The sequence below is a fragment of the Ahaetulla prasina genome, chromosome 2, assembly GCF_028640845.1.
Source record: "Ahaetulla prasina isolate Xishuangbanna chromosome 2, ASM2864084v1, whole genome shotgun sequence".
NCBI lineage: Eukaryota > Metazoa > Chordata > Lepidosauria > Squamata > Colubridae > Ahaetulla > Ahaetulla prasina.
The window spans coordinates 13,683,921-13,698,272 of NC_080540.1; the positions used below are offsets into that span (position 1 = coordinate 13,683,921).

Consider the following 14,352-nt stretch of genomic DNA (forward strand, 5'->3'; position numbering starts at 1 on the left):
TTAGGGGGACCAGCAGCCATGACTCAACTTCCAGACAACTCTACCTGGACGAGTGAGAATCTTCATCGAATTGGATTAGATATGTTTGCCACACTTAATAATTTATATACAATAATAAAGGTGGAATAAAGACCAAATAAATAACTATGATAACATTTGCCTTCCCACTTCAAAATGCAGAGAGCCAATGTGGTGTAGTGGTTAAGGCACAGGCTAGGAACCAGAAGATTATGAGTTCTAGTCTTGCCTTGGGCTCAAAGCCAGCTGGGTGACCTTGGGCCAGTCCCTTTCTCTCAGCTCTAGGAAGCAGGCAAGGACAAAGCACTTCCAAAATCTGGCGAAAACCTTTCCAGAAATTGTCAGGACTGTGATCAAAGGCACACAGTCCATTTCCAAAATGTTGCCAAGCAATCCATCCATCCATTCAGGAAGTTGCCAGTGACACTGACTCAAAGGCATACACACATACCACTTCCAAAATCTTGCAAAAAAAAAAAAAAATCTGCAGAGACAGTCCAGAAAGTCAATACTGATGAAAGTCACACACATATAGATATACCACTTCCAAAATCTTGCCAGAAAATCTGCAGGGACTAATCCAGGCACTTGCCCAAGAGTCCACATTGACTCGTGTGGCATACATGTAGCCACACCCATACCGCTACACACCACTTCCAAAATGTTGCCCCCCACAAAAAATAAATAAATCCTGCAGACATTTGTGTAGACCAGAGGTCACCAATCTTTCGTACCTCAGGGACCACTAAATTCATAATTTTAAATCCCACGGACCACTAATATGATCTCCTAATGCCTGGGTGGGCATGGCTAGGTGGTCATGTGACTGCGTTGACAGGGCCAACCTGATGTCACTCACGTCGAGGGGGTGCCTCGCTGGCCTCTTTTCACCTTTCCCCTGACAGCCACTCCTCGTCTCCCCGCCCGGGCTCCTTAGAGCCCCAACAGGAAACAATTGTTGGAGCTAAGCAGCCACCACAAGAAAGAGTTGGCAAAGCAGCAGGCTCAGTTCAAACTGGATCTGACTGAGAAGAGGTTCAGCAGAAGCACCTCACTGAGGACTACAAGCATAGGCTTTCCAAGCAGAGGGAAGACCTGCGGGATTCCAAGGCCAGGTATCGGTGCCTGGAGGCTCAGCGGGCTGAGATGGTCAGCCAGTTCCAGGCCATGATGCAGTCTCACTGGAACAAGGCCCTCTGTCTCTTTGCCACCAGCAGTACTTCCCTCCAGCCTTCGCCCAAAGCCCTGCACCAGAAGGCTGAAGCAGACCTCAAATCGGAATTTGTGCCCCGCTCCGACCCACACAAAAAGACCCCAAAGGGGGAGACTCTCTGCAGCAACACAAATGTTCATTGGACATATCCATCCCAGGGACCGTAGTTTGAGGATCCCTGATTTAGAGCAACATAAAAAATGCAAATAATTTTTCTGTGGACCACCAACATTTTCTCACGGACCACCAGTGGTCCACAGACTACCAGTTGGTGACCGCTGGTGTAGACAATTGCCAGGAGTCAAGACGGATTCAAAGACACACATACCCGCCCAAAAGTACAGGTAGTCAGGACAGGTAATCCTCAACTTATGACCACAATCGAGCCGAAAATTTCTGTTGTTTAGTGAGATCTTTGTTAAGTGAGTTTTGCCCCATTTTACGACCTTTCTGGCCTCGGTTGTTAAGTGAATCACTGCAGTTGATAAGTTAGGAACACGGTTGTTATGAATCTGGCTTCCCCATTGACTTTGCTTGTGTGGATGTCGCAAAAGTGGATCCCATGACCCTGGAACCCAGCAGCGGTCATAAATAGGAAACAGTTGCCATGCATCCAAATTTTGATCACATGACTACGGAGATGCTGCAGTAGTTCTAAGTAAGTGTGAAAAATGGTCATAAGTTACATTTTTCAGTGCCATTGTAACATTGAAGGTCAGTAAACAAACTCTTGTAAGTTGAGGAGTACTTGTACTGTAGTAGAAACTAGTAGAAAGTTTCTTAAAATTAAAATGGTCTGTCTAAGGCTAAGCAATTACACAGCAAAGAACAGCCAGAGCACAACTGCTTGAAGTGAATTTAAAATACTGGTAGTCCTCAACTTACAAAAGTTCATTTAGTGACCGTTCAAAGTTATAAAGTCGCAGGAAAAAACGGACTTACGACCATTTTTCACAGTTATGACCTTCACAGCATCCCCACCCATGGTCACACGATCAAAATTCAGACACTTGGCAAACTAGTTCAAGCCCAGGGTTGCCGCGACCTCCTGAGAAACAAAGTCAACGGAGAGAGGCCGGATTCCCCTTAACAACCAGGTTACTAACTTATCAACTGCGGTCCTTTACTTTGCAACAGCGGCCAGAAAAGGTCGTAAAAGGGGGCAAAACTCACTTAGGCCGTGTCTCGCTCCTCAGCAGAAATGTTGGGCTCAATTGTGGTCGTTAAAATGAGGACCAGCTTGTAACGAAGATTATCAGCTAAGACCCAGTTTGCATTTATTATTAGATTGTTAGATTATTATTATTAAGAGAAGCTATTTATTAGCTTCTCTTCTTTCCGGGATGAATTCCAAAGTTTCTTGCCAGCAGAGAGCCTGGAATTAAAAGGGGGCCTGGTGTGTCCACCCAAAAGTGTGAAGAGATCCACCAAAAGTTGCCAGCGATCAGCTGTCCATTTTCCCCCCAACAGCTCCAACTTCAAACTTCTGTTTTTCTCTCTTTCTCTCTCTCTCTCTCTTTCTTTCCCAAATCCTCCTAGTTCCAAAGATCCCCTGGCTCTCTCCCCTTGCTCGCCCTTCTCACACGCCACGCCACGGGTCTTAAAAGTGCAGGAAAGAAAGGCGTGGGGGGGGGGAGAGAAGGAGGTAAAAGGTGGGATCTGCTCCAACCACTGGACTTTCCAGCCTCAACCCACATCTGTTTTTTCCTCTCCCCCCCACCCCTCGCCCCTTCTGAGATCCGCGATCCACCGCGGGGACTCACCGTACTGGTCGGACTCGGAAGCCTCGTCGTCTTCTTTCTTTTTGCCCCCCATGTCGAAGCCGGAGAGGAGCCGGAGCAAAAACGGTTTTCCCCCCCTGCGACCCTGCGCAGCCCGGGAGTGATGGAAGGCGAGCGATCGAGCGAGCGGAGAAGTCTCCGAACGGGGCGATTCTGAGCTGGCAACCTGTTGCCTGGCAGTGCTCCGCCCACGCTGACGTCACCGCGGCCCCGCCTCCCGCCGAGCCACACACCTGCGGGCTATGCTCACCTGCCGCTCGACTCGGCCACGCCCCCTGCCGCTCAAGGCCGCTTTAACCCCCTTCGCGCCGGCCCCTCGGAGCTGTCCTCGCTTTGCGACGCCTTCCCCCCCCCCCACACCTTAGATGCAGGTCAGGACGTGCCAGCTTGACTTTTCGGAGTACCGAAAAGGGAAAAAAGATGTGGAGCAGGGGTGAAATCCAGCAGGTTCTAACAGGTTCTGGAGAACCGGTAGCAGAAATTTTGAGTAGTTTGGAGAACCGGCAAATACCACCTCTGGCTGGCCCCAGAGTGGGGTGGGAATGGAGATTTTGCAATATCCTTCCCCTGCCACACCCACCAAGCCACGCCCACAAAACCGGTAGGGAAAAATTTTGGATTTCACCCCTGATGTGGAGAGACTAGAAAGAGTGCAGAGAAGAGCAACAAAGAGAATTGGGGGACTGGAAGCTAAAACATATGAAGAACGGCTGCAGGAAGTGGGCATGGCTAGTTTAATAATAATAATAATAACAACAACAACAACAGCAACAACAGAGTTGGCAGGGGCCTTGGAGGTCTTTTAGTCTAACCCCCTGCCGAGGTAGGAAACGTTACACCACTAATGAAAAGGACTAAGGGAGACATGATAGCTGTGTTCCAATATCTCAGGGGTTGCCACAAAGAAGAGGGAGTCAAACTATTCTCCAAAGCACCTGAGGGTAGAACAAGAAGCAATGGGTGGAAATTAATCAAGGAGAGAAACAACTTAGAACTAAGAAGGAATTTCATGACAGTGAGAACAATTAATCAGTGGAACAACTTGCCTCCAAAGTTGACCTCCAAGGTCCCTTCCATCTCTGTTAGTCTGTTCTGTTCTGTTCTGTTCCATTCCATTCCATTGTCAAACTCAAGGCCCGCAAAGCTGCCCTGGAAACAGTGAAGGACTGGCCTGCAGTGCCACTGACAGCGAAAATGGAGCTTGGGAGGGCAGCATGTGGCCCTCCCGGGCTCCATTTTCAGCCACCGTGGCCTCCTGCAGCCCTCTGCCAGCAAAAACGCAGCCCGAATGGGCTGCTTGTTCCCCCCGCCCCCATGCTCTGTTTTTGCTGGCAGAGGGCTTCAGGAGGCTGTTGTGGCCAAAAATGGAGCCTCGATGAGTGATGTCCAGCTGGCCACTCCCCCTGGCCCCGCCCCACTTTCCTAAGGCAGTGGTGAAATCGATTTTTTACTAGCGGTTCTGTGGGCGTGGCTTGGTGGGCGTGGTGTGATATGGTGTGGCTTGGTGGGCGTGGCAAGGGAAGGATACTGCAAAATCCCCATTTCCTCCCCACTCCTGAGGGAAGGATATCACAAAATCTCCATTCCCACCCCACTCTGGGGCCAGCCAGAGGTGGTATTTGCCGGTTCCCTGAACTACTCAAAATTTCTGCTAACGGTTCTCCAGAACCTGTCAGAACCTGCTGGATTTCACCCGTCCTGAGGTCAAACACAACCCTGAAATCAAATTTGACACCCCTGCTTTAGAGGTGAATTAATGGCTTAATTCCGAGGCATTGCCAGAAAGAAAACAGAATGAAACGCTTCCTCCCTTAATTTTTTAATTTTTAACTCCTGCCAGTGAAAAAAGTTGGTACACTTAATAAAACCTTGCTCTCTGGTCCACATAAAAAAATACAGAGCACGGAGGATCTATCCAGGAGTTTTCAACCTGCTCTGAATGCCATCTTCTTCTGAAAAACAGTTGCAGCATATCCGAACTGTATGTTAACCGTATTCTCACCCAAAGCCTGTGGTGTAACCATGCTAGAAAATGTTGCAACTGTTTTTGAAGAAAAACAACATCCCAAAGCAGGCATCTGAAACAACCCCCAGACAGTTAGTAAGAAAACTACATGGTCTTGTCTATAAAATTACCAAGAGCTGAGCAATGCTAGGAATTGACAACTTAAATCTTGAAGCTCAAGGAGTGTGGAGCTCAACATCTTAGAAAAGTTCTAGTTAGTACATTAGTACAGGGGCCCCCAACCCACAGTCCATGATCTGGCACTGGGCCATGGCATGCCAGAAACTGGGCCGCGCAAACAAGCACATATCGTGGGATGCAAGGCAGCACACAAAACCACGGCCCGACCGATCTGTGGAAAATTCTCTCTCCAGGGAACCGGTCAGTGGTGGGATTCAAATAATTTAATAACCGGTTCTCGGCCCTAATGATTTCTTCCAACAACTAGTTCGCCAAACTGCGCAGAAAGTTAACAACCGGTTCTCCTGAAGTGGTGTGAACTGGCTGAATCCCACCACTGGAAGTGGTCCATTGTGCCGAAAACGTTGGGGGCCACTGCATTAACATACGGATAGTCCTTGAGTTATAACCATTCGTTTAACACCTGTTCAGAGTTACAGTGGCACGTAGCAATAGCACTTAAGACATATACCGTTTCACAGCTGTTGTGTCTTGTCCGCTCTCACCGCAGCCGGGGTCTGCTTATCTGCTCCCGAACACGGAGGAATGTATGCCTCCCGGCCCCAGTTCTGGCTCCATGCCCAGACAAGCTGCAGAGGAGGCAGCATCCCCCGGCCCCAGCCCTGGCTCCATGCCCAGGCAAACGGAGCAGCTAGACCCCTCCCCCTCCTCCACAGCATGTGAGCCTGAGGAAAGTTTACTCCCAACAACAGCTGATTGGAGTGACCCTCGCATCAGAAGATTGGATAGGCGGAGGCAACAGAAGGGAGGGGCAGGCCTTAATGAGTGCTGAGTCATGGAGCCACACCCCATGGCCTATATAAAGGATCTGCTTTCTGGCAGTCTCTGAGTCAGGCAAAGTCGAACTTATCTTGCTGAAGTCACTTACTGGTCTCCTGCCTGCTCTGAGGACTTTGCTAGGACTTTGGGCAGAGCTGCAGAGGCAAGCCTGATTCGGATTTTCCTGACCCGGCCGTCAGCGGAGGAGTGGGACACGACAACAGCCCTCTAAGCGGTTTACAGAATCAGCATATTGTCCCCCAAGTCTGGCTCCTCATTTTACCCACCTCGGAAGGATGGAAGGCTGAGTCAACCTTGAGCTTGGTGAGATTCGAACTGCTGAACTGCAGGCGGCTGGCAGTCAGTGGATGTAGCCTGCAGTACTGCATTCTAACCACTGCGCCACCACGGCTGAATGATATAAAATTGTGATTTTCATGATTGCAGTAGTGTTTATAGCAATAGCAATAGCAATAAAACTTAGACTTATACACCGTTTCATAGTGCTTTACAGTCCTCTCTAAGTGGTTTACAGAGTCAGCATATTGTCTCCAACAATCTGGGTCCTCATTTTACCAACCTCGGAAGGATGGAAGGCTGAGTCAACCTTGAGCCTGGTGAGATCTGAACTGCCAAACTTCTGGCAGCTGGCAGTCAGCACAAGTAGCCTGCAGTACTGCACTCTAACCACTGAGGCTCCATATTGTTGGTTATGCAGTTAGTCCAAGGGTGAAATGCAAAATTTGTTACTCCCGGTTCTGTGGGCATGGCTTGGTGGAGGACTAATGTGACTGGGTGGGCATGGCCAACTTTTTTTTTTGTAACTTTTAAAAGCATTTTTTCTACAACCTCTTAGGCTGAAGAGGTTGTAAAAAAATGCTTTTAAAAGCCTCTGATGATCAGGCAACTCAGCTGGGATCGCCAGAGGAGCCTTTTAAAAGCATTTTTTTTACAATCTCTTCGGCCGAAGAGGTTGTAGAAAAAAATGCTTTTAAAAGGTTCCAATGATCCCAGCTGAGCCACACCATCATCAGAGGCTTTTTTTTTACTTTTAAAAGCATTTTTTCATCTGAAGAAAAATGCTTTTAAAAGTAAAAAAAAAACACCTCTGATGATCGCATGGCTCAGCTGGGCATGGGTGGGGGGCAGAGGGGTCAGGGATTTTTGTTGCCGGTTCTCCGAACCACCCACTGCCATTGCTACCAGCTCGGGCGATCCGGTCCGAACTGGGATCATTTCACCCAAGTTAGTCCTCAACTAACGACCACAACTGAGCCCAAAATTTATGTCGTTGAGGGAGAATGGGTTAAAGAGAGTTTTGCCCCATTTTACAATCTTTCTTGCCACCGTTGTTAAGTGAATCAGTGCAGTTGTGAAGTTGGTAACTTGGCTGTTCAGTGAATCTAGCTTCCCCGTTGACTTTGCTTTTCAGGTCACAAAAAAGTGATCACATGACCCAGGGATGCTGCAATGGTCATAGGTACGAACCAGTTGCCCAGCGTCTGAATTTTGATCACGTGATCGTGGGAATGCTGCAAAGGTTGTAGCTGTGAAAAATGGCCATAACTCACTATTTTCAGGGCTGTTGTGACCAAATCTGAACGGTCACTAAATGAACTGTTGCAAGTCGAGGCCGACCCGTGTTCATATTTCAATAGATTTCAAGATACTAAGAATTTGCTAATACCTTTCTAAAGTTACGTGCTGTACCTTGTGCACTGAAGCAGTTCCAAAATATCTGTAATCAATCAGTGGGGATTAAGAGAGCCGATTTCCAACCGATCTGGAGATTGAAGTGGGGATTTGGTAGGTCAAACGTGTGTTCTTTAAGTAACCAACCAGTTCTCCTTTTCTGAACCAATTCATCACCCCTGAAGGGTGATGTGTTTTCTTCCACTTCCACCCTCTGCTGGCAGTTTTCACTGTACAAGGAAATACATCTACTCATTTCAAGGACACGCATCACTTCTCTATTCGGTATCGGTATCGTAGTCAACGTCTGCCAATTTCTCCATCCTGGTTCCAGTTGCCTGTGGTGTCGGACTTCAACTCCCATAGCCCTATACCCTTTTATTCTCCATTGGCCTGCTTTTCTCCCCTTGATGCTTTGTGTGTGTGGGGGGGGAATCTCTCCTCTTTTAAATTTACTTGGGTGGAAGAACAGTGTTGGCTTTTTTGGGAGCCAGCAGTGTGCAGCAGCTGCCAAAAAAGCCAACACTGTTCTGGGCTGCATAAACAGAGAGATAGAATCAAGATCACGTGAAGTGTTAATACCACTTTATAATGCCTTGGTAAGGCCACACTTGGAATACTGCATTCAGTTTTGGTCGCCACGATGTAAAAAAGTTGCTGAGACTCTAGAAAGAGTGCAGAGAAGAGCAACAGATGATTAGGGGACTGGAAGCTAAAACATATGAAGAACGGTTGCGGGAACTCGTATGTCTAGTTTAATAAAAAGAAGGAGTAGGGGAGACATGATAGCAGTGTTCCAATATCTCAGGGGTTGCCACAAAGAAGAGGGAGTCAAGCTATTCTCCAAAGCACCTGAGGGTAGAGCAAGAAGCAATGGGCAGAAACTAATCAAGAAGAGAAGCAATTTAGAATTAAGGAGGAATTTCCTGACAGTTAGAACAATTAATCAGTGGAACAACTTGCCTGCAGAAGTTGTGAAGGCTCCAACACTGGAAATTTTTAAGAAAATGTTGGATAGCCATTTGTCTGAAATGGTGTAGGGTTTCCTGCCTGGGCAAGGGGTTGGACTAGAAGACCTCCAAGGTCCCTTCCAACTCTGTTATTATGTTATGTTATGTTAAATGAGAGGCAGTCAGGCCCTAAGAACTAAGGAGATGCATATTTTCACCAAGGGTCGGATTCACGTTAAACTACCGGTTCGCCCAGCACCGAAAATGTGAGAGCGCACACACCACCTCCATGCGTGCTCACAGCCTTCCGTGCATGCGCTTTGCTTGCACGCGCAGCTTCCATGCATGCGCCTAGCTTGAAAACGTGGCTAAATAGGAAGGCATAGTGCTGGGGTGGGTGGGTGGGGCTACCAAAGGTCGCTACTACTGGTTTGCCCGAACCAGCTGAACACTACCTGATTTTCACAAAATAAAAATATAGATGCTGTCAAAGTTCTGGCTGGCTAGTCAGCCACACCTTCTTCTAGGTCAATCTCTTCTAGCAGTTCCCATATCCAAACTTCCTCCAGTTTAAACAGGTAGTTAAAAATCTACAAAGGCACCAGTGGCTTGAGACCAGCAACTTCCAGGCAAGTTTAATGACGATCTGAGCTGGCCATGCCTTTTGTCCCCTGGGAGTCACTGAACCGTAACTGCTGAATACAGGCGGTGCTGTTTTTGGTACGCTTCAAAGAATAAACATATTGAATAAAACGTAGAATCTTCCTTGCTGCCCAAGGAAAAAAATCCCAAAGCTTTACCGACTGATCTCTGCCCTGTGAAATTAATCCAGAGAGCTGTGAAAGTTGGGCACTCAATTAGTATCTTATTAAGGTCCTTAAGATCTTTTTCACAGATCTGAGTTTACAAAAGAGCAAGTTTTTTTTTTTTTACAATGGGAGCCTTAACTTCCAAAACTTACTTTGGCCAGAGCCGCTTGGCTCTGGTAGTCCTCGATTTACAACCATAATTTTGAGCCTTCCCAGTATGTAGGTCATGACGGCTGCCAATGTCACTGGACCCAATTTTACAGCATTTTTTGTGGTGGTAAAATTAACACAATGGTCCAAATGAACCTGTCGGTTGCAACGCTAATCCAACATTCTGTTTTGCCAGTAACCAGAATAAACACCTGGGGTTTTTACTACCATTATAAATACAGGTTGTCCTTGACTTACAACAGTTCATTTAGTGACCATTCAGTTACCACGGCTCTGAAAAAAAAAGTGACTTATGACCGTTTTTCGCACTTACGACTGTTGTAGCATCCCTATGGTCACATGATCAAAATTCAGATGCTTGGCAACGGGTTCATATTTATGACGGCCTGGGGCCATGCAATCAGCTTTTGCGAACTTCTGACAAGCAAAGTCAATGCGGAAGCCAGATTCATTTAACCACCGTGTTACTAACTTAACAAATGCAATGATTCACTTAACAAAGGTGGCAAGAAAAGTCGTAAAATGGGGCAAACTCACTTAACAAATATTTCCCTTAGCCACATAAATTTCGGGCTCAGTTGTGGTCGTAACTCGAGGACAACCTGTATGGGCTGGTTGCCATGTACCCAAAATACAATAATCTGACTGAGGTAGTCATCGGAATTTCAGAACCTCATTTTAAGTGGCATTTTTTTTTGCGGGGGGGAGAGGTCAGGTCCATCGTGCCTTCAAATGCTCACTAAGAGACCAGTCATAAATTGAGGACTACAAAGGGTTATCTATATCGTGAAGCAGAAAGCAGTGGTTTCTTATCGATGTAGCCATTAATAAGGGCAGCAGAGAATGATTTAAACCACTGTCGTTTAAAACACTGTTCGCTTTAAAGACAAGAAGAGATACCATAGAAACATTAGGGGATCATATATCTAATGCCAGGGGCCTTTGATTAGTTCTGAGCCTTATGGAATTGGAGACCCGATTTATTTTTTGTCCTCAACAGTGAAATGAAATGTATTGGGCCAGCCCCTGGGAAAGATATGGGAATTAGGAAGAAGAGCGCAGGTTGCAGGCACTTCCTTGACCGAGGAATGGAGAACAAAGCGATGAAATCATATTCAAGCTGCTGCCGTTGCTTTTCATCGTATCAAAATCCACCCGGTTGCCAACTTTTATTGGTTTTACGGTGCGGAGAAAATTACATTATAAAAAACCCCCCAAGTTATGAAACCCATACAAAAAGAGACGGAGATAAGGCTGGCCCTCAAAACCGAGTCAAAACCTCTTTTGCTAGGGTTGAAGAGGGAGAAAAGAACTTTAAAAAAACAAACGAACAAAAAAAAAAACCCTCGAAGACAAAGACAGCAGACAAGCCACTGCTCTGACTCAAAAGTAAACCTTGATGCAAAATGGCCCCCAAGGAAGAAGGGCCGCTACAGACACGGGTCCTGCCAGCCAGCCACAAGCACACATTTTCACACAGGAGCACGAGGGCGCCAGGTGATGGCAAAAAAAGGCCTTTCAAGTTGACGCTTGGTTTCTAAAATTCTAAGCCTTCCCAGGATGTGTTGATGCACAAAAACAACAACAAAAAACCACGCAACAACCTGCCTGCAGTAGAATTTGGACACCCTCCTTACTTCTCTGTCAGAAAAAAAAAAATAGAGCATTTCATTTGCTGTTTTGGCCCAGAAAGCTGGAGAGAGCTTCCAATTTCCTGCTTTTGCTGTCTGCCTCCAGGTAGGAGGAAACAGAGGCACAAAATGGGACAACTCGCCTCAGCCAACTCGCCTCGGGACAGCTCAACAATTCAACTTGCTTATTTAAAATTATTTGATAAAATTATTTTCATTAATTGCCGTTCACGTTTTATTTTAGTTCCTCCTTTGGGATTCTTTTCTTTAATGACTCTAAAACTTCTAAAACTCTTCTCCCCCACAGCCAGTTGGCCCCGGGTGATTTTGGCGGCAGCAATTTGGCTGTGCCGAGATGGCCGTTCGCGGATTGGCCACGGCGAGTTGTCGTAGACCCACGGAGGCAAGCGTCAAAAAAGATTTGGCTGGGTCACGTAAGAAAGTCAATGAGCACGGGGAAGAATAAAAGGGCAAAACGGCCCCGGCCTCAGCCTTCACTTTAAAATCAAATCAAACGAAGGACACCCCAACCCACCCCACCCCCATCCTCTGGTCTCCCACAGATGCTTCTTCAGCAGACCACGAGAGTCAGACATTGTGGGCGCATCAATTGTGAGGAAAACCTTCAGGAGCTCAGATCTCCTGGGTTGTCTTTGTTGCACAGGTTTCATTTCCTTTCACACCCGGGGACAACACCCCCCCCACCCGCCCCACCTCTCTCCAGACATGTGTCTTCTGTCTTCTTCTCTCCTTCCACCAACGTGGCATCTCTTAAGGCAAATTCCTCTTGGAGCTGAGCAGCTTCGGTGTTCCTAAACGACAAGTCCACGATGGAGATGGAAGGAAGGGGAAGTCAGGGGTGGGTCCGGGAGGAGGAGAAGCGATTTCACATGCAGAAGGGCAGCGGGACTCAGGTTAAACCTGAGAGGCGGGGAAGCTGCTGCTGTCCGGCAGCACATCCTGGTGGGCCTCTAGGCGAGCCAAGCGGCTCTGTTCCAAGGCAATCGCTTCTGCCGAATGTTTGCATTTCTCCGAACCGCACTGGCAGGTGAAATATTTGCTTTTGATGTCCCAGAAACGGTCCCCGTAGTCAAATCTGCAGCGCAGGTTACAAGGGAGGAGGGAAAAAAATAGAGCATAAAGATGATTTAGTTCACCCTGAGAACTGGAACGATCTACCTTTTCAAAACCCGGAACGGTTTAGGGACAAAATATCCAGGGGTGGGATTAAAAAATTTCAGCAACCGGTTCGCTGCCCGGTTGCTGGGTGGGTGTGGCTATGGGGGCGTGACCAGTCGGCCTCCTGCACCACAGCGGGGGGGAGGGGAGTGTTTGCTCTCCCCAGGCTCCAGAGGCTTTCTAGGAGGGCAAAAATGGCTCCCCTGGGCACCGGAGGCCCTCTGGAGGCCAGAAATGGGCCAGTTTCCAGACTTCAGGTATGCTCGTTTTTCGCCCTTCCAGGGCCTCCACGCGTGCCCTGGACTTACCCGGCATCAGCAACGGGCCGTGTGGAGACTCCTGGGGGGGCAGGGTCAGCCATTCCTTGGAACAACCGGTTCGGCAAACCAGATTAAAATTAACACCTGGTTCGTCTGAATCTGTCCGAACCGACTGAATTCCACCCCTGAAAATATCTCATGGGTCATGTCTCCTCCTCTCTTTTATGGATGGATGGATTCTTTTCAGCCTTCCCAGGCAGACCAGACAGGAAATACAACCAGATGAGCTAATTCTACTTTATTGTATTTATTTTTATTTATTTATTTATTAAATTTTTATACCGCCCTTCTCCCGAAGGACTCAGGGCGGTGTACAGCCAAAAGATAAAAACATAAGAAATATACAATTAAAACAACAATTTAAAACCGAGCATATTAGAAAAAGGCCAAATAAAAGATTTAAAATTTAAAATTAGATATCTTAACAGAATCTTGCAAGTCTGAAAAATACAGTGCTCCCACTGTCTCTTTTTACAGCCTGGTAAATTGGGAGGGATTTTTTTTCTAAGTTTCTTTCTCTGTCTGTTATGCAGCTACGGGCTCCCCTTATTCCCCAGATAATCCTTTTATCTGATTGTTCTCAAGGCAACATCTCTTCCTCTCCTCTTCCAAAGTCATCCCTTTAAACCACTGTATATATGAGCCACGGTGGCACAGTGGTTCGAGTGCAGTACTGCAGGCTACTTCTGCTGACTGCCGGCTGCCTGCAATTTGGCAGTTCGAATCTCACCCAGGCTCAAGGTTGACTCAGCCTTCCATCCTTCCGAGGTGGGTAAAATGAAGACCCAGATTGTTGGGGCCAATATGCTGGGGGCAATATCAATAGAAATAGAAAGCGGTATATAAGACTAAGTGCTATTGCTATAGCTCTTCAGTCCACTTTTCCAAGCACCCTCCCCCAGCACAAAAAAAAGGGCAGAAGTTACAAAGGAAAGGAGCCTCTCAGTTGTGGGTCCCTACCTAGGGGAAGGTCTGAGCCCACATTCATGTTTGTTCAATTCCTGTAATGGTATGTGAGGATCAGGTGACAGGAGGAAGAGCCGCAGGCCGGACACACATCAGATAAGAGGCAGCAATGTGGTTGTGGCAAACATCTTGTAAGAGACTCCTCCTTAGTTTCTTGGGAGTGTAAAGGCCGCTGGAGAGAACGGTATTTTCAGACTTGCAAGATTCTGTTGATAACTTACAATAAAGTAGAATTAGTTCATCTGGACACGCTGACTGTCTTGACTAGCTCGCAATCTTGCAAGCCTGAAAGTATAGTTCTCCCTTTGCTGCCAAAGACCCAAGTTCTTTGATAGATAGCAATAGCACTTAAGACTTATATACCGCTTCAAAGCGCTTCACTGCCCCTCTCTAAGCGGTTTAAAGAGTCAGCATATTTCCCTCAACAATCTGGGTCCTCACTTTACTGACCTTGGAAGGATGGAAGGCTGAATCAACCCTGAGCCGGTGAGAATCGAACTGCTGGCAGTCGGCACAGTCAGCCTGCAATACCACATTCTAACCACTGCGCTCCCAGGGCTCTTTTACTTCACGCCTCAGGATGGACGATCGCACTTTAAAGTACTAAATGTTGAGAGTCACCATGAAGATACATGCAAAGGAGTGCATCTCCCCACC

At 47.2% G+C, this 14,352-nt stretch overlaps 2 protein-coding genes across 2 annotated transcripts in view; both read right to left on the reverse strand.

Moving 5' to 3' along the window:
* The window catches only part of SLC44A4 (solute carrier family 44 member 4), a 78,270-nt gene extending 75,077 nt beyond the window's left edge, over nt 1-3,193 (reverse strand). Inside the window, exon 1 of the mRNA XM_058171647.1 lies at nt 2,995-3,193. Coding sequence (XP_058027630.1) covers nt 2,995-3,046 — 52 coding nt within the window. The 5' untranslated portion in view covers nt 3,047-3,193. The remainder of the gene's footprint in view (nt 1-2,994) is intronic.
* An 8,726-nt stretch (nt 3,194-11,919) lies between these two features.
* The window catches only part of EHMT2 (euchromatic histone lysine methyltransferase 2), a 53,381-nt gene continuing 50,948 nt past the window's right edge, over nt 11,920-14,352 (reverse strand). Inside the window, exon 27 of the mRNA XM_058171726.1 lies at nt 11,920-12,326. Within this exon, the coding sequence (XP_058027709.1) occupies nt 12,146-12,326 (181 nt within the window). The 3' untranslated portion in view covers nt 11,920-12,145. The remainder of the gene's footprint in view (nt 12,327-14,352) is intronic.